The 21374-nt window shown below is 42.0% G+C and overlaps 1 protein-coding gene across 2 annotated transcripts in view; it reads right to left on the minus strand.

Moving 5' to 3' along the window:
* Window positions 1-21374, minus strand: part of FSTL5 (follistatin like 5) — a 777648-nt gene that overhangs the window by 219420 nt on the left and 536854 nt on the right. For both annotated transcript variants that reach the window (XM_019521733.1, XM_019521732.1), the window contains exon 7: window positions 2303-2469. In XM_019521733.1, coding sequence (XP_019377278.1) covers window positions 2303-2469 — 167 coding nt within the window. The remainder of the gene's footprint in view (window positions 1-2302; window positions 2470-21374) is intronic.

The raw sequence follows: 21374 nt of genomic DNA on the forward strand, positions 1-21374 counted from the left end.
GAGTTTGTAGGCAGCCACCAAATCTCCCCTCAGCCTCCACTTGCTGAAGCTGAACAGATTCAGGTCCCTCGGCCTCTCCTCACACGGCCTGCCCTGTTGCCCTCCAACCAAGCGGGTGGCCTTCCTCTGAACCCTCTCAAGGGAGGCCACATCCTTCTTAAAGTGTGGTGCCCAGAACTGGACACAGTACTCCTACAGAGGCCAGACCAATGTCGCGTAGAGGGGAAGTATCACCTCTCTGGACCGGCTTGAAATGCATCTTTGGATGCATGCGAAGGTGCGGTTGGCTTTGCTGGCTGCGGTCTGGCATTGGTGGCTCATGTTCATCTTGGAGTCAATAATGACTCCAAGATCCCTCTCTGCCTCTGTGCTTTCAAGGGGGGAGCTCCCCAGCTTGTATTTATGCTGTGGATTCCTTCTCCCCAGGTGCAACACCCTGCATTTATCATCACTGAAGCCCATCCTATTACCATCTGCCCACTTCTGTAATTTAAGTCTAATTGCAGCCTCTCTCTCCCTTCAAGCATGCCTACCTCTCCCCAAATCTTGGTGTCATTGGCAAACTTGTACAATGTGTTTTCCACCCCCTCGTCCAAGTCGCTGATGAAGATGTTGAACAGTGTAGGCCCCAGCACCAAGCCCTGGGAGACCCCACTGCTCACATCCCACCAGGTCGAGTAAGACCCGTCCTCCACCACTCTCTTAGTGCACCCCATCAGCCAATTTTTGATCCATCCAACTGTGTAGGCATCAATGCCACAGTTGCTCAGTTTAATGAGAATGGAGTGAGAGACAGTATCAAAGGCCTTCTTAAAGTCCAGAAAGACTGCATCCATGGTGACACCATCATCCAGGGATTTAGTTACCTGGTCATAAAGGTCCATCAGGTTGCTCTGGCAGGACCTGCCTTTGATGAACCCATGTTGATTTCCCCTGGGCATGATCTCCCCTGCTGGCCCCTCATAGATGTGCTCCTTGATAATTTTTTCAAGGATTTTCCCCAAGACTTATGAGGCTTATGGGCCTATAGTTTCCTGGGTCCTCCTTTCTCTCTTTCTTATAGATGGGGACCACATTAGCTAGTTTCCAATCTCTGGGTACCTGGCCCGTGGACCACGATCACTCGTACAGCCGGGCCAATGGCACAGCAATGACCCCCACCAGCTCCCTCAACACCCATGGGTGGAGGGCATCAGGGCTCACAGATTTAAAAACATCCAGCCCTTCCAGAAGATCCCTAACTAGTTCTGCAAAGACCCAAGGCCTGGCAGTGCTATCCTCAAGATTTCCCCTACCTGTGGTGGAAGAGCTGTCCTGTTCCCTGTCCAAGAAAACAGAGGCAAAGAACTTGTTAAAGATTTCGGCTTTCTTGTCTGGTGTAGCCACAAGATTACCATTTGAGTCTAGCATGGGCCCTACATTACCCAGTCCCCACTTCTTACTCCTAATGTATTTGAAGAAGGACTTTTTGTCGTCCTTAATCCTGGTCGCTAGCCTGAGCTCCAACCCCAACCTTGGCCTTCCTGATGGCCCTCCTACACTGGTTGGATCTGTAAATGCGGTCTTCTTTGCTCAATTCTAAAAACATTTCTAACATATCAAGATGAAGGCCTACTTGTACACACAGTCTACCTGTGTTACAATTCCATCTTTCCTTTGTTCAGCATTGAATCTGACACAATTAAAACGTTGGGAGGTTTATCATAAACTTTAATGGGAGTAAGAGTGAAACTGCAACCACTACTGTTATCATGAAGGTCATAATAAGAAATTAGGAAGAAATGCCATGAACAAGCTGATAAACTGTGATTCTGAAAGACTAATTTAAAATGAATTATGAGCTACTGAATTGCTATCCTTGTAGAATATTTTCTTTATTGCTTACATTTATTGCTTATGGAAAAATATTGCATGAAAATTCTAATCTTTTGCAGATCTACATTTGTTAGCAGAGATGCTCAAAAGCCACTGCTGTAAAAGACCCATAGACAACCAATTTACCAAAACCCATGTATCTTGTAGATCTTGATTATCCAAATGTTACTGGGACTCATAATTCTAAAACTATTGGAGTCAGGGATTTGAAAATTATTCAAATTCCATTTAGTTTAAGATTGCATATATAAAAATAACTATCCTACTTCCTCTCCTTTCTTATTACTCAAAAACACCTGGCTAAAACATTTGCTAATAATATCCTATCAGAAGCAACCACCAGCTTGTTAAATAACACTTTTCTATTTTATATGGCAAGGGTTTGATAAAGAGCTATCAGATTGTTTTAGAGTTGCTCACTACTTACATTGATGTCTTCCAAATCTAAGTTATTTAGAATGACATTGTTCCTCTTCCAGATGATGGGAGGTCTCAAGGTTCCTTGAATGGCACAACTAAGGACAGCACTTTGTCCTACTGTTGCTGCGGTGATACTTATTTTCTGATCTTCTGGCAGACTCAACTGAACCACCTCTGTAAGATATATTGTTTGTAAGGTTAATTAGCATGCAGTTTTAGAAGGTTAATTAACATGCAGTTTCTGTACGCTAGTAATTTAAGGTTTTTAATTTGAATCAAAGGGAAGAGAACTTCCAAACGACCATAGGAAGTTTAAACTGTTTCAAATAAAAGGTCAGCATGACATTTCAATTAAATTGATTGACAAGTATCACCTTGTAAGAAGAGAAGCATTTAACATGAAATAAATTCCTGAAGCAAGGTTTAATAGATGACAGACTGGATTCAAAGGTGGACACATGAAGTTGTTTAATTGCCTGATCAACATGGTGCTTCAATCTGCTCTTAAACCAAAATGGATCTTTTTATTCACTAACTATACTATAAAGGCAAAGGCAAGTTTGCTTTCCTTCTGAGACAAAACATAAACAGAGCCAAAGTAATAAATTATGCTAGTATGGTCAGAAACATAGTGGTAGGCACGAGAACGGAAAAGATATGTGGGGAGCCAAGGTTAAAGGTCCAAAGCTAGAGATTGCTCAAATAACATGGGATGCAAAATTCGATTGCTGAGACCTGACTGTAAATATTAAAGAAAAAGCTGAAGTGCCATTTTGACAGGACTGCAACAAACCTTTTTTTACATTTTTTTTTTTTTTTAACTTTTAAACCATTTGCAAGTATTTGCTCAAATGCAGGGATTGGCAACCTATGGACTGAAAGGTCAAATCCAATCTAAGGCAGCATCTGCCTGCAACAACCACCCATTCCCTCCACAGCCCTCCTGTTCTCTCATGCTTGCACTTACTAAATGACTTACACGTGACTTACTAAAGTCATGTTTGCCACAGAATTTGCCACTCCACAGTGCTTTTGGGTGGCCTGGGATCAGTGGTGAGAGTAAGTGCAGGTGGCTTTGGCCCTCCAGGAGCCAGACATCTGTTGCTTGGAGCATGGGCTGAGTCAAAAGGGGCAGGAAAATGTTGCCCAACTCCTGCTCTAGGGGAATCATATAAAGAAGCTGAAGGTCATATGGCTAAAATCCCAGCAGGGGCCAACGTAAAACAATAACAGAATGAATACCTTGTCAGAACCAGTATTATAGAAATCAAATAACCCAAAAGAAGACTATTTCTGTTTAATTTAACATTTTTCAGGGAAGATGAGTACATGAACATTACATTCTGAAAACAGAGATGGAAATTTCTAGAAAGGCTGATAAATGTCTTTGAAATAGAAATAATGTCTTACTTAATAAGAGATATCAATTGACCAGGGATAGAACACTTGTCATGTACATCTGGTCCCATCATCTTCTCATCTGAATATTTACTTGCACATCTGATATGTGTCTGCATTCAGATGATGACAAAGGAACACATGGAGATTTCTCAAGTGACAAATCTGCTCATTGCAACTATGCTTTCTTTCCTTTTTAACATCAATGGAAACATGATTTATTGATCAGGATGACACTGTACATAAAGATGGAAATGTCCTCCTTCTAACTCTCAGGGTGAGATTATACATTACCATTAGCATGTACTAACTCTAAGGAATATTCGACTGTGTTAAAGATAGCAAGTGCTGCAAGCAGTCACACAGTTAAGAGTTAATATCCTCTCAGTGGGCACTGCTCAGATCTGCCACTAGAGGGCTGGCAAGCCAGGGCATGGCTAAGATAAGTCTGCCCTGCTTGCTGGTTCTCTACCACATTATAGGCTGGGGGGTGGGAAAAGGAACCCACCGACGCCACTTTAAAAAACCCCCCCATTGCCCTCTCCACCCCCTGAATTACCACATATTGACCTCCAGATCGTTCCCACACCCTCAGTCAATCTCTCCACTCCTGCCACCCTGCTCCTCCACACCCATTGCCTGCTGACCCAAACAATCATCTCAAGAGCAGCAGCAATGGACAGCAGCAGGGGGAAACAGTTCCCCCTTCCTGCCTTTTCCCAGGCTTCTGGAAGTCTGTGCCAGCTCCACATGCCTGGATCCAGCCCCTCCTGGGCTCCACAGCTGCCCTGCAGCTCCCTATGATAGATGGCAAGAGGGAAGCAGGGATTTGTTGGATTGCTGCAGGGCTGGCACTCTTCTGGACCTGTGAGGACCTGCTAGGCACACTCATGGCTGCCCAGTGGCTGCCTGCACTCCCTCCCCCGTGGGGAGCTGCTGGGCAGCTTTGGGGCCTGGCAGGAGCACTGTGGGCTTGAACTGGGGCACAGGGAGCTGCCAGGCCCACCTGCCCCCATCTTGCAGCAGCCCAGAAGCTCTCCCACTCCTGCCTCTTCCTCTATGCCTGCCTCCTTTACCCATGCCCCTCTTCCACTGTCTCCCTTTACCACCTTCACCTCTTTCCCTTTCCTTCCTGCTCACCTGCTTCTTGGAAGTCCCCAGCTGTCAGTCTAGTGCTGCAGTGTCCTGGATGATATCTAGTCCATCTAGGAGTGGTGCCTCCTGGGGTACTAGAGGACCACAAATTGGTGGTTTTATTTCACTTGAACTGCCAGAAGTAACTTAACTCTAGCTGGATAGTACAGCTAAAAGATAATTGTCACCCAAAGTGGCATAACTTTATGACATCTAGAGGGCACTTATCACTTTTTAATGAGTTTCAATATGCAATTATTTGCATGTTAAACACACTTAACATTGTAGTAACATGCAATCTCAACCTCAGAGGAATGTGTATAACTAGGGACCTACCAAATTTGCAGTGGAAGTGGGGTGCATGGCAGCTCTTTTAATCTTGCAGGTTCCCCTGCATGCCACCCTCCCTACTGATTAGCAGAGGGGACCTGCTGCTCACAGCTGGCCACTCCCCAGTCACTCATGATTGATGGGGAGGCAAAAACTGCAGTTTTAAATATAGCACCATTTTTACCTCCCCAGTGATCAGTGGCAAGCACCAGGGCTGCTGGAGTCCCTTCACCAATCAGTGGAGGGAGGCAAAAATGGTGCAATATTTAAAATGGAGGATTTCACCTCCTTGCCAATCAGGAGTGAGCAGAGAGTGAGTAGCAGCGAGCAGTGGGACCTCCCTGCCAATAAGGGACCGGGGGGGAGAGGGGCATGTGCAGGGGAACATGCAAGATTAAAGGAGCCAATGCACACCCCACTTCTGCCATAAATTTGGTAGGTCTGTATGTATAACTTACAATCCATCAGGAAAATATGATTGCAAATTATGCACTGCAAGGGCACTGCTAATTAATTTTTACCAGATTTCTTCTGTGAGTAAAACATTTCCTTTTCCATATAATGATGTTTGAACACAATAAGAAACAGTGCATGCACAAAACTCTTCCAAATGCAAAAGAAATTAAAATGCATTATAGAGAACATATACAAATCACTGTGCCCACCAAGAAAGAGCTGAAACATCTATGACATAATTTAGGAAAGCACTGAAACATTATTCCATTGAAACATTCTATAGTTTAAATGAAATATATGCTTTAATTATATTTCAAAAAGTGGGAGAAACAGGGTGCATCTATACAAGACATTTACTGTGCAGTTGACTAATTAGCTACACAGTAAATGTCACACATCTACACATGCATCCCTATAAGGCCAGAGTAGATTAAGTAACTCTGCAACAGGAGTTATAAATACTTGCAATAAGCTCCAGAGTTTATTCATGCATAGTAATAGCATGTGTAGACATGCCCACTGAGTTGGGTTATAATTTACATAGGTTAGGTCATGCTATGTCCTGATGACTTTTTTGCAAAAGTATGTCACATTAATGGCAAAAAATAACTTAGGATCCAACAGAACTGGAGAGCCTCAATAATTTAGATATGAAAGACCAGAATAACAGAGTAGAGTTTTTGAAAAGGAAAAACAGCCTCAGAGATTTCTAAGAAATAGAGAATTACTGATATTTGAAAATCAAATAGGTTTGCAAATTGGAAAAAAAATGAAGACATATCTTTCATATGGTGAGTGAGATAGTATATCGTTATTGTTAGCTAGTTAAAAAAATATTATCTACAGAATCAGTTTGGAACATATAATACGTACATGCATACACACTTTTTTTTTTTTTTTTTTTTTTTTTTTAACAGAGAGAGGGGTATGAAAAATATGGTAGTTTGAACAGAGGAATTGGAAACAGGAATACTGAACTCCAATTCTGACACTATCTATTATTATTGACAGGTCACTTTTTCCTTTTGTGTTACTTAGCTGTCTTACTTATTTAGCTGTCTGTAAAATACGAAAAGCAATTACTTAGCTCTTTTCCAGGCACATCATTAGGACTCATTTATATATTTGTAAAATACACTGATGTGGAAAAATATTATTTCAGTGATAAATATTTGGAAATATTTTACAATATGGACAGAGGATAACTCGCAGGTGATTTAAATGGGCTACCTGTGGTCCCTAAACAAACATCTTATTAAGAATGAAAATTAAAATAACAACATATTGCTGCAGTAAGAGAACGTTATATTATTAGGTCCCTGGTCATATATTTATTACATACACAATCCTAAAGCACAGAATCTTCTCTCTACCAGTCTATCAAGTCTCCTAAAAATCCACTTTTTTCATGATGCTCATAATATGCAAGTACTTACAAAAAAAAAAAAAAAAGAAAAAAAAGAGGCAAAATCCCTACTGGATTTTCAAGTGTTTTCTGTTTCTATGGGCCTGTTTTTCAGATGTGCTCACTACTGAAAACTACAGTTGAGTTAATGACAGCAGCAGATGTTTAACATCTCTCTCTGGCATATCAGGAATAAGATAGATGCTAAACAAACACCATGATATATCTTAGTAACACCACAAAGAGTCTACCTTGTAACAGAGCAGTGTAAGGCAAAAGTTTCAACAAAAACATGACATTTAAAATCACTTTCCTTTCTAGTTTTCCCATACATAACATACTAAATATGGAGAACACATAAAAGAAGTGAAAGTATAGTAGTATTTTTATATTTGAGTTTTTAAACATGACTGCTGAAATCACTCCAGAACAAATTTGATCACTGGCACTAAAAAACAACAACTTCTCCCAACTGGAAAACTATAACAGAACAGCTCATTATCCATTTTATGAAATGTCCAAAATATTAGGGGTGCACCAATAAAGATTTTTTGGTCTGAAACCAATGGCCAATTATTAATGAGCCATATCCGCTGATACCGATCTGATTGCCAATATGTAAGACCAGCAGCTTGGAGAGCAGTGGCCGGCTGATATGTCTGTTGGGGATAAGAAAGGGAGGGGAGGGAAGAGGCAAGGGGGTTCAGATTGAGGCCCCCAGTGAGGGAGGGTGGGGGCAGGTGCTGCCCAGCTGGGGTGGGGCATGGGACACAGCAATGAATGGCTCAACCAGGGGTTGCAGGGCTGGGGTCAGCTCTCACTGCTGGATGCACCCATGAGGGAGGCAAAGGGAGGCATGTGCCTCCCATAGCTATGCACAGGGTAAGGGTGGGCTGCCACTGTAGGCTGTGGCTGGGGGCAGCACTGGGCTCTTCCAGCAGGGGGGGATGGGCTGGGGCTGCACTTGGGGCAGGTGGCAGTGCCAGCTTGGGGAGGGGGGGGTATAGGGTGGGCTACAGCCATCCCAGAATTTGCCATAGTCCCCCCATAAGCCCCTCCTAGTGCTGCCATCACTTGCTCCAAGCACAGCCCTGGCCCAACCTTCCTGCCAGGAAGAGCCTGATGCTGCCCCCAGCTGCAGCCCACAGCAGCAGCCTGCTCTCACTGTGTACGCAGATCTGGGGGTCATGTCCTCCATCCCTCCCCCAGAGGGGCACACAGTGACAGGAGCCATCGCTCGCCCCCCCCCATCACCCACCAGACAAGCTGCTCACGGCTCCATTCCACACCCCATCCTGCTCAGGCAGTGCCTGTCCCTGCCCCTGCCCCTGCCCCTGTCCCAGCCCCACTCCCTCCTTCACTACAGGGGCCTCAATCTGCCCCCATTTCCCTTCCCCCCAACAGACTTAGCAGCTGGATACTGCCCTCTGGGCTGTTGGATTGGCTGTGTGCATGCTGTGGCTGTGTGCATACATGGGTCATTTATTAGTGACATCATGGGCCACATCAGCTAAGAAAATCTCATTGCCAATAATGTCAATATCCCTTTTATCAGTACTGATATAGTTTCATTGTTTCTAGGGTCGGAAGGGACCTGAGTAGATCATCTAGTCCGACCCCCTGCCATGGCAGGAAAGAGTACTGGGGTCAAACAACCCCAGCAAAGTGTTCATCTAACCTTCTCTTAAAGACCCCCAGGGTAGGGGCCAGCACCACTTCTCTTGGAAGTTGGTTCCAGACCCTAGCCACCCTGACCGTGAAGTAGCACCTCCTGCTATCTAGCCTAAATATGATATGGACTGATGTATCAGTGCACCACTACAAAATATACCATTAAGAGTATTTACATATTCAATATCTATCAATACCAAAATCAATATATAAATATATACCTCAACATAGTCATCTTCAGCACACATTTGGATTGCCAAAGACTAGGCTGAGATGTTTTTAGTTCCTCTTGCCTCCCCCCAACACAAGTCAGTAGAAGCATAGGCTAACAACTGCAGAATATTTTAACTGAATATGGATAAATGATACATTTTACTTTCCTACTCTTGTATTATATTGTGCTGTACCATATTTATCAAACTAATTAACATAAGTCTTGGTATTTGAAACAGGCTGTAAGCATGCTAAGTGCCGCCTATGTTTAAAAATGCTTTTTTAATAAATGCGTCATATCAGACAGAGCTGAGGGATTTTCTCCATCAGAACTAAACCAATAAATCTACATCTGTATAATGCAGTGAAAACCCTGACACAAAATACTACTGTTTTTACCTATTTTGCTCACTTCATTTTATGTCTATGGAAACCTACCTGTCTCCCTTGTACCTACATGTAATTGCACAAAGAAATGAAGAGGTGGCTGCTACAGTTCCTAAGAGAGTGAACACAAGTGAAAAAGGCAATGGTCTCAACTTTCTCTAAACTGAACTTTACACCCAAAAACACCAATGAGGATGGGAGTTTCTCAGAAGAAAGAATCCTATTTAATTACATCCTCAGTGACTTTCCATTTATATGCAAAGGGGGGAGGGATATTACTAAGGCATATGCCCCAAAATATGCAATATCAGGAAATTGGCATAGAGGGACAAAGGTCTAGAACGTGCCTCCCAAGCTATCAAGTCCAATATGCATTTGCTGGCAACCATTTTTCCAAATGATCTACAAGTCATACTATGACACATATTATGAGACACCCTACTCAAAATGCGACATAAGTCATATTTCATTATAGGGTATCATGTTCAATGCATTCAGATGTAGGAATCTCAAAGTTAGCAGTCCATTCTTCTATATGCAGACAGATTTTAAGAGGAAAACTGAATCACTATAAGAAATGAAAGAAAGAGGTTAGAACAGCTGGGGGTTTTTTCATCATTTATCCATAGTTAGAATCAAATCACCAAGGAAACGTAATGCTTCCCTTGGCAGGAATGCAGAACTTCTGAAATGCACATCAGTTAAAAAAATTTAAACAAATTTATAATTTGAGTGGCAATTGCTTATGATGCAATCTATGACATTTCAAAACAACTGTATTCCCAAGTATAACACAAAGTTAGTTTTTAGAAGTAAAGAAGAAAAGAACAACATTAATGAAAACTGTTTTAACTAAGAAGTTCAGCATGAATGAAAAATAACAATAACTATATAGCACATAGCCTTTAAAGGAAAAGTAGTTTAACCTTTAATTTAAATGCGCCTTTATCGCATAATTTCACAACACATCTATTTGATGCAAAAGCAAGTAAATAATTCAAAACTGTTATTAGCAAAACAAGTGCTCTGGAGGCCTTTCAACCTCACATTTTATGGGAAGTAAAGCTTTTGCCATTTTGTTATTGCTTCTGGTATTTGCATTTTTCATTTCACATGCAAGGAAAAAAATGCATGGTTCGTGGAACAAAGCTTTAATAACTGCCTTTCCATCAGTGTAATGCACAATGAAAACAATGTAATTGAACAGAATAATCAGGAGAAAATAGGAAATAACTTCAACCTCCATACTAATTTCAACTCAAAGCTGAACAGACTCATTTTGCAAGTTAAAAGTTAACAAAACTTTGATTATGTTTTTAAAATGAATTTTCAGTAATTGTTACAAGTAGCACCAACAGCTCCAAAATGGAGGTTTTTCTGTCTTTATCCAGGAAGAAAGAGATGCTATAATAATAGGATTTTACACCACTGTCCTTTATCTTGTGTAGTCATTTGCACCAACAGCGAGTGCAAATTGCTATGATATTGATTTGATATCAATTTTAATCACTTAATACTTGTGCAAATGATTACATGAGGAGCTGAATGGTTATGAGTATGCCAGGACTGACCTCCTCTATCCTGCAGGATTTCTGTGTCCCAGCTCTGAACAGGAAGAACCATAACCAGATATAAGGCTGCTGTTACATGTTACCCTTCCAACATGTTAAATCCTTTTAAGATATGCAGGTACAAGGTAACCTAGGGGATAGTGATCACTTATTCATAGAGTTCACTATCTGGCAAAAGGTGGTGAAGGTAACTAGTAGGGCAGAAGTGCTGGACTTCAGATAGGCCAACTTTGGTAAACTCAGGAAATTAGTTAGGGAGGGACTGACTGGTAATAGCCTCACAGAGATGGGAGTCCAGGAAGGGTGGGCATTTCTCAAGGGACTAATCCTGCAGGCACAAAAAAAGACTATCCCTGTCCACAAAAAGGGGGGCAAAAAAGCAAAGAAACTCTCTTGGCTGAGCAGGGAAACCCAGGAGAGCCTGGTGAGGAAAAAAGAGGCCCAAAGGTCAACAGGCCCCGATGATCTTCACCCTAGGGTACTTAGGGAATTAGCTGGAGTCATAGTAGACCTGCTGGCACAACTGTTGAGCACTCATGGTGCTCAGGACAAGTCCCAGAGGATTGGAAAAGGGCCAAAAGATCACTTCCTTGAGGAACGGCCACCCTTCTTGGACCCCCATTTTGTCAATGCTCTTGAGCTTTAATGCCCCACTAACTAATCTCCTAATCATAGTGAAGTCATCTCCTAAGCATAGTGAAGTCATCTTTTCTGAAGTCCAGCACTTCTGCCCTGCTGGTTACTTTTCCTACCCTTTGCCAGATAGTGAATTCAATCAATTGATGGTCACTATGCCCTAGGTTGCCTTGTACCTGTAGATCCCCCACCAGGGCGTCCCACATAGCCAGCACCAAGTCCAGCAAGGTGTTCCCCCTAGTGGGATTATATACCTTCTGTATTAGGTGAAGGTCCTGTATGCAGGTTAAGAACCTACATAAGGGATTATTTCTGGCTGACTGATCCTCCCAGCAGATGTCAGAGTAGTTGGCAACAGGGTTCTTGGCAACAGCATGATCTATCCTTCAGAACTCTACTGCCCTAGAGTGACAGAGAGCAGAGGAGAGCCAGGAGCTGTAGGCAAGTAAGTTACTGGGAGCTAAGTGTTGAGCCCAAGGGGCTGGGGGCAAGCCCCAGGGGCTAGGGATGAGATAAGGAGGGAAAGGAAGGGAGGGGGAGCCACCAGAAAGCTGAAGAGTAGGCGAGCTTGGAAATCCCTAGCCACATCCCTTCTCATCCAATCCTCTAGTGGCAACTCAGAGCAGTAAACATTACACAGGTATTAACTTTTAATGTGATACTGCTCATAGCATACCCTAACTCTAAACACTGCATTGATTTAGCATGTGCAAACTGTAACCTCTAAAAGCACTCAGAGAGAAGTTCAGACCCAACATGTCCTTACAGAATCCATGACCACCTATTAAGAACACCAACAAAGATGCAAATTATTGTCAATTAACACTTATTTTAAATTTAATGTGTACACCTGCTCACTATGAATGGGATCAAGAACATCAACTAGAAAACCAATACACCAGTAGCTGGTACTGTAAGTACCAGCCTGAACTGGATTAGGATCTGCATTCTACAAACAGAAAGTGTTGTTCTTCTTCATATTATTTTTCTTGTAAAAGTTACTTAAACCTCTATCTTTTGGTTACTCTTTGACAAAACTGACCCATTTCTCTTGTTCCTTCTTTAAATCATCTCTAATTCAACCAGAAGTTCATGATCTGTTATTATACCATAGCCTTAGTGAGATTCTGGGCCTAGTTTCAGAAAAGACCGAGTGTTTGGAATTTGGATTGGTAAAAATTGTGGTTTGACTGCTGGGTTAATCAATCTAAGACCAGGGATGGTAATTTGCAGCCTGTGCACTGGATCCATCCCACAGAACCCTTGGGTCTGGCCCATGAAGGCATGGCTTCAATGGCAGTCAACGATGAGATGCTCAGCACATACCACACTGCACCAAGCAACAGGAGATTCAGTGGAGCTCGGGCTCTATCCACCACAACCACAGATGGGTGAAGCGGGTTTCAGAGGAAAGGGATCTCTCCTTGTGCCACACTGTGGCTGGGCAGCAGGAAGAAACACTGAAAGCAGTTGGGTCCTATGCCAGCCTACCTCAGACCTGAGCCTGTCACCAGACAACGTTGCCAACATCTAATCTAAGGGGTATAATTTACAGCATGCATACTGTTGTTTTGAACCAGGAAAAGAATACAAACAAATTTGGAGTGTATCATGCACAGCATGATTTCTCTTTCCAGATCTGTTCTCTTCTACCTACAGCCACATCCACATATCTCAAGAGGTAAAGAGAAGAGTCTGAAAACATTTAGCTGAAAGCACTAGAAAAGAACCATATAATCCAGGGTAAAAGCAAACCCACAATGTCTGTGGATCTCCCATGACCCACAGGGAAACTTTTCTGCTACTTTTTGTCCCTTTTTGATAGCAATATATCCTATGCTGCAAAGTCCTTATTCATTTCTGCAGAAACCATGCAATAATGTCAGGGTACATCTACAGAATTGTTGTGACTGCAGTTTATGTAACCAATACCCAAGACTGATTTAAACTAGATAGAGCAGATACTGGTAGCTGGAGCTACTATGGCTACCCTACTAGGAGCATGAGCTAGCTAGTTTAAAGCCAACTGGGGTTCTCTACATGAGCTGTAGTGACTGTAGGCTACTTACACCCTAAATCTCACGTATTTCATCTTCTGAACATTTTTTTCAATCATTCTGGTATTTTCAAAGAGTGAAATAAAATGTGATTAATAACTAATGCTTAATCTACCTTTAACCTATTCAACATGATTGGTAAAATGTATTATTCTAAAAGGTTAATTTTATGGGGAATGTGGATTAAAGATAAAAAGATGTGAATAATTTGAATAGTTTGGGCTGATACTCTCCATATATAGGAGTTCTTCACAACACCTTCCAAGCTAACCATTTCTCTGCCAAATTCTAGACAGTTAGTAAAATTTTAACTTTTTTAAATAAATGAAATGATTCTAAAAATGTTATGTACCTCTTTTCTTCTATGACTAAATCTTTCATATACAGATCTGCCCCAGATTATGGTAAAACAGCTACAGAAAACTGCCTACAGAGGTCCTTTATTGGCTCCTTTTAGCCCACTAACTGCAATATTCAATAACAGAAACAATTAAAATGATACTACATTTTGTCTAAAGTGTTTCAAGTAGCGGACATCAAATAAGCTTGAAGAGCTTTAGGAAGTCAAGTGTTGTTGTGTTATCGTTAATGCCTAAAATTCAATGCTACACTTTTCTCTGGAATAGAAATATTAATCTTCTACTTAGACAAGAAAAAAAATATATCAATTCGCTCTTTTCCAAATGCCACGTCCATAAATGAGAGCTTAATATATTGCCCAGTGGAGATATACATATACGATTGATACTTTTTGTAACAGAAATTACCATGTGACATGCAGTAATAAATGTCATCAAGTAGAAAATCTTTTTAAGAACACTGTATAAATTAATTAGAATATTTGATTTTAGAAACTATAGTATACATAGTCACAGATATTTCCATTTAAAGTAACCACCTGCTGGGCCATCGCACCACCCACTGGCCATGCAGCTGGGCTGGGACTGCTGTGTGGTGGGACTGCCTTTCTAGGCAGCCCAGCAACAGCAGCTCCTTTGCTGCTGCCACCGGCCCCAACCCCCAGTGCAGGTGGGCACCAGCATGTGTAGCCCCAACCCTATGCTCCTTGCAACAGCTCCAGGCTCACCCATACGGGCTGAGCAACAGTGGCAGGAGAGAGAAACTGCTGCTCAGTGCAGGGGCAAAGGTGGCCCCTTGCCATCCTGCTGCCAGTGCTTCCTGCTATAGCAACCCAAAGCTGGCAGCAGGCTACCCTGTGTCTGCTCTGTTGTTACCACTGTCCTGCGGAGCAGCCCAAAGGCAGTGATGCAGTGGAGATGCAGGAAAGCCTGGTGCTGGCTCCTGGCAGCTGCACTTGGAAGTGCCAGCAGTGGGAGGGGGAGAAGCCACTTTTCCCCCTGCGATGAGCAGCAGTTTCTGTCTTGTGTCACCACTGCTCAGCCCAGATGGGTGAGCCTGGAATTGGCACATGGTGCACCAGGTTGGGGCTGTGTGTGCTGGTCTCCAGCTGTATCATGGGGCTAGGGCCAGTGGCAATAGCAAACGAGCTGCTGTGGCCAGGCTGTCTAGAAAGGCAGTTCTGCCATGGAGCAGCCCCAACCCAGCTGCATGCCCAGGGAGTTGTTCCTTGGCCCAACAGAACTGAGGGACCCACTGGGGGCTAGACAAAGCCCCACCACTGGCCAGATTTGCCCAGCCAGCAGCATCTGGATGTGCATATGCCCAGCTAATGGAGTAGTGAGTGGGGAGTGACTGATGGGAATGGGGGGGCCATGCTGTGGGGCAAGGAAAACTGCTGTGGGCCATGGTGGTGGTGGCCCTGGTGCTGCTGTGTGCAGTTAACTACAGCTCTGCCACCCCCACAGAGGGCTCCCTCCCCATCAGAAAGGGTCTCGCAGTCCCTGACATTATGACAGGGACTGCTGCCCCCACCAAGGGCCCTGTCCCCTCCCACTGCAAGAGCCGGGTGGGGTCATAGTCAGATGCCAGCCCTCAGGGCCCCTTGCAGGGGCAGGGGAAGGGGTTATTCCCCCTCCTCTCCAGCATCTGGCAGAAGAGACAGCAGAGGACTTATCCCCCCCACAGGGAGTGAACACAGTAGTGATGGCAGACAGACCCAGCTGCCATTGGGTAGAGGGCAGACTAACCCTCCTCCCTGCCCCACTCTGCATCAGGGGCCATAGTGGCCCCTGCTGCAGCAGTGAACAGGGAGCACCCGGCAGACCCAGATCAGGTCCCTGCTGGTGGCACACAGAGAGGGGAATTGAACACCTGTCTAGCTAGAATCCTGCCCCTGCCTGTCTTGGCTCAGGCTCGAGAGCAGAGGGGCAGGGCCAACCCAGTTGGGCTGTAGCAGTGAGCCCAGCCCAGAGAGCATGCCAGGATGCTGGAGGAGTCAGGTATAACTTAAACCAGGAAGGGGTCTGGGACAGACATTGCGTAAACTGGTTTAAGTAAAATCAATTAAATCTGATACTACATTCAACAAGGTTTATCTTAAACTGATTTTGGTCATTTTGAAATGGGTTTATGCGCACTGAACATCTGTTCTGTTACAGGTTTAAACCAGTTTCTGATCACTTAAACCAGTTTGTGTATAATGTTTATCCCTAGTCACAGTAACAAGGACGTATATGATAAACAATGAGGAAACTGCAGCAATTTGTGGGGTTTTTTTTAATGACCGATCTTTAGATTTTGCAGCAGTCGATCCGATTGGATAATCCTGGAAGGGATGTCTTTTGTCAGCAAGTCAAGTGCATGCAAACACTTCAAATTGCCCTGTTTATCAAACAATGAAGCTTTGCCTTAAACATTAGTTAGGTTACTTGGTGGCAACAAAACCTATTCAAAGGCTGTTCCAGAACCTTGGTTCTTGGATGGCTGGAGACCTAATGTTCAGATTATTTATGGCCAGTTGATAATTGTTTGATCTTGGGCCAATATTGTGCTTCAGCTTAAAACACTCTTTCCTTTCCCTGGTATTTACCATCCTCTTCAAAGTATTTATACACAGAAATCATCACTATTTTGCCAAGTTCTTTTTGTCTCCTCATAAGATTTTCCCCATTTCCTTGATCATACTATTTGCTCTTATCTGGACTTATTCCAGTTTGATTGGCCAAGGGTGAGCAGAATTGTACACAGAATTTCAGAACATCTATTACCAAATACTTCATATAATGGTACTAATACTCCCCTGTGTCTAATGAAAATACATTGTAAATAGAACTGATGCAATGTAAGCAAACAAGAACTAGAAAAAACAACTATAAAGTAATGGCCGGAATGTTATTACCTTATGAAATATTTCCAATTTTCCACATGCTCCTGCAATTGCAGCACATTAAGCCAGGGTGGAGTGGCCATGGCTGGCAGGGGGCCCCTGGGAGGAGGAAAGGGAGCTCAGCTTGCCAGCCCAAGGCTGCGTCCCCTGACTCAATGTGCTGGCTGGGTCACAAAGGTGCTTCAGGACAAGACTAGCTGGCAGGCAGTCTCTGCACTGAAGCACCCTCATGTCCCAGCCAACCCCTCTAGCGCTGCTATAGAGTTTTTTATTCCATGGTGGGATAGGACTTGTATTTACCGCTATGGAGTAAATTATTTTACTCCAGCCTAATAGGGGTACATGTGTAGATAGTGAGATGTTTCCTACACATCTAATTAGTTTACTGCATAGTGTCTCACGTAGACATGCCCATTGAATGTCAGAATGAAACTGTAGAAAATACTCAGAAAAATGAGCAAAAATACCAGTAAATTCAATTTAGATAAATGTTAAGGAATACTGATTATCAAGCAAAAGTACAAAAGGGGGATATTGCTGGTTACAGAGGAGCAATATGAAAAAATATATAGATATAATAGGTCTGAGCTTACAGTTTGATGTTATCAAATAAAATAAAAAAACACCATACAGAGATGTGTTGTTTACAAAACAGTATTATAGCTAAGTGATAATTCCTCCAGATATACGTTTGGCACATTTACAGTATCGTGCATCCTGGAGTTCCCCACTATTCAAAAAAAATAAATAAATAAAAGCATTCTAAGAAAGCATATAAAGGCATGAAACATAGAGATACAAAAAGTAATATATATAGTTTAGAGAAGCTGAAAACAAAGGCAGGTGTGTATAAATATATTTTGGGGGAGTAAACTAGAAGATAAGGGATTTACTTAAGAAACTACAAGTAGTAAGACACTGAATCCAGAAGAGGTGTTACATGTTAGATTAGATCTGTCCAATGGGCAGTCTACAGGTTCCATCCTTGAAGCCACTTCTATTCCAAATCACTTCCACAACTGCTGCTGCTGAGATTTCCAGGATCCCCGTCCCTCCTCTGGCTTCTGCTTCCTCCCCTTACCCTTGGAGCTGCTAGTTGCATGCACTCCTGAGACAAAAGCACATACTTAAAAGATACTCCAAAGCCATTCAGAACTGCTTATAGCCCATCTTCATTGCATACTTTCTGGAACCAGATAAATGGAATGGGAGTGAATGGGTGGAGTTTAATTCTGACGCTTATCTGAGAGGTTAAATCGATGAGACCAAATGGACTTCCTGGATCATCAAGTCCTGTCCTCTGCTGTTACAGACAAGCACATCATAATTCCTCTTATAAACCAATCAGTTTATACCTTTTACACAATTTATACAGTTTAAACTCTATCTGAAAACAGTTAGATTTTTTGGATGGTCACAACTTCTATAGGAAGGCCACAGTGTGCAAAAGGTACTGAAGTGGTGGTTAGAAGACATCTTCTAATTTCCAGTTTATGCCAATTTCCTTATGCAGACTTACTACTTAACTTTAAAAGATCTTCTCTTGCCCTGGTATTTAAATCCTTGCTGAATTAGTAGATAGCAGTCATATGCCTTTTCTACATTTTTTTGCTATGCTAAGCAGACAGTAATGCTGTTATTTTGCATTTAAAGCGGAGAGCTGCCAAACAATGGGCCATTACTCATCAAAAGACAAAGGAAGTTTGTAGGTTATTGCAACAGAAGTCATTTATAAAAAAACAAATCAGCCTTATAGGTACCGAGTAATCAACACATTCACCTTGTTATCTATGGCCACTGTTTTTAAAGACGGTGGCCAAGTGCCAAAATTAGTAAAGTGACCAGGCTAAATTTCATTCCTAGCAACTCAAAAATGATTTCCAGTCATAAAAAGTCCCCTAAAAATGCACAGACTTATGTGTGTGTGTGTGTGTGTGTGTGTGTGTACACACACACACACCCCCTTAGTTGGACTCAGCAAAGATCAGGTGCTTTATCAGGGCATTTTTGTCTCCAATATAATACCTGTTAAACCAGTTTTAACTTAAAGCACCAAAAAGCCCGACTAAAGTACCTGATCTTTACAGGCACTGCAGAGCTGGCTCAAGGTAACACATCACTTTTTTCCAGTAAAGGGCTTTTTTTTATGTCTGCAATGTATTTTCCCCCTTTTTATTCTTTATGAAAATTGAGGCAAAGCGTTCATTTAGTTTTGGAATCCATATTGAGATTACCCTTGATTTCTAGCTCATTCTTACTTTACAGTGGCACAGTATCTTATTGTGGATAAAAACAATTTTGCTATTTGTTTTAATGTAATTTGGAAAATCTATTCACATTTAAGCCATACACTTCATGACCTCTAAGATATGGATAATCAGCCTTTTTTCTAATTTTGCTTATCAGCCTAACTTTTTTCATGTCTTGTTGGCTAATTTGATTCTTCATAAACATTATTTTAAATATTTTTTTTACAGGTGTTTGTTTATGTAGTTGGATCTGGTACTCTTCCCTACAAGTTCTGGATAGTTTTTGCACCTCAGACAAAATCCAAGTGACTCCCATATCCAAGTTCTTGGTCTTCTCAGTCTACTGAAATTCAGTAACTAGTTCCTCTGATTTCTTAAATTTTCCCTATTTGCAATCAAGAACTGATGTAACAGCTTTAATTTTGTTTACTCTTCCATTTGACTTTGGCTGGCTGTTCTATAACACCTTCAGTACTTATCAAACCCTAGCATCACCTCTTGTTGGGTCAGTGTGCATTTGGGAAACAAGTCTAACAACTATCATGGCCAGAAGTAAGTATCTAGGTTCTATCACTGTTAGTACCTTTTCCTTCCCATATGCATCTGGGAACATCTCTTATAATCCTGGGAGTATTTCTCTAGCTGAAAACATTATAAACATCTATATCCATATATTAATCTCACCGAAAGGTGCTAAATTTAAAATATATCACATTATTACTGTACAGCGCTACCTCACCATCCTCCCTTTTATTTCTAAACCCAAGAGTTCATATACATTTCAAAATGAATTTATTCCACCATACTGTAAGAAAGACTCATGAGAAATTTTTTCAGTCCCATCATTTATAATTTCCTTATTTTGCTCTTGTAAAATGATACACATTTTTTAAATAAAAAAAAAAAAAAAAAAAAAAAAAAAAAAGAAAACATCTATGTTATGGTACTTCTGAAAGCACTGAAAGATCAAGTCCCACTCTGTTAAGGTACCTTGAAAGGGACCACTTGCCCCAAAAGGCTTACAGTCTAAAGATAATTGTCTTACTATTACTTATTGATTACTAGTGTGAAACCCTGCACTAGACACAACTAGGTTCACATCAAGTAGGATTAAAACTTCAGTAGCCAATGCAAATGAGAACTGATCAGCAAAGATAATTGTAAGAAAGGTGTAGGATCATAAATGTGGACTGATTAGAATGTGATATCAGTTTCCAATTCTCTCTATTTACCAGCTGAAACAGCAGAGTTTAAAAGAAAGTAAATAAAAAAGTTTCAGACAAGAAATTTGGCAGGACTATCCCTCTCGTCAGGAAATAAATTTCACACCACACCTTTTTGTCACTATCATGCCCCCTGGGCTGTTATTCTTAATGTCTCTAGAGTATGACTTTTTGCTTCAAGTAGGCTAAAACAATAATATTATAATTTTAAAAAACCTGTAAAAACTGTTTTAGATAAAGATCAATGATCTTCAGGAATGGCTGACACACACTTTACCCCACCTTTGTATTTCTTCAATGCATGAGACAGCTAGGGGCAGGGAGGACCCATTCATAATTTACAACAGCCTCAGGGGTGTTGTAGTAGAACAGCTGAACATTAAGGGCATTTTCACATGCTTTGAAAAGTGCTTGGCGCTTGCAGTTGTATAAGTGGCAAAATGTGCATCAGTGTGAAGAAAATGGCAGTGGTGTACTTTTGAACTAAAACACCTCAGAGGTACTTCAGTTCAAAAGTGCACCACTGCTATTTTCTCTGTGCTGGCGCATGTTTTTTCTGCTTATATAACTGCAAGCATCACAGCTCAGTGCATGTCAGCTCCCGTGCGATTAATCAAGCCTGTTCTGAAGCAGCAGATCTCTGACGCATCCAAGAACTAAAAGATACGTGTATAAATGCCCAATGTATCTTGCTCTACCTGTGGAGGTGTGAATTCAGCTCTACTTTGGACCCATGCTAAATCTTTCACCAGTTGAGCCATTGTAAATGGGTAATGGACCATTTAGGCTAGGAGACAAAGAAGCCTAAATGCGATGCAGGCCACATCACTCCTGTTTGACGTTTGAGGAGGGGGAACAGTGTTAATTTAAGCCTGTTTATAAAAGTTCCTCCTAGAACTCTAGTACATTAGATAGTGCTTTAGGATATACTTCCTTTGGAATAAAAGAGAATGTCAGTACAGCACATTACGTTAGGTCTACACCAGGCAAGGATTCCTTCTCCACATGGTGAAATATTCACATAGGCTGCCTTAACACCAAAGTAAAACCCTCATGCACCACATGCTGAGTGTCCCTGGGGCTATAGCTACATCTTAATAAT

This window comes from Gavialis gangeticus, unplaced genomic scaffold (assembly GCF_001723915.1).
Source record: "Gavialis gangeticus isolate Ggan-Ray unplaced genomic scaffold, GavGan_comp1, whole genome shotgun sequence".
NCBI lineage: Eukaryota > Metazoa > Chordata > Crocodylia > Gavialidae > Gavialis > Gavialis gangeticus.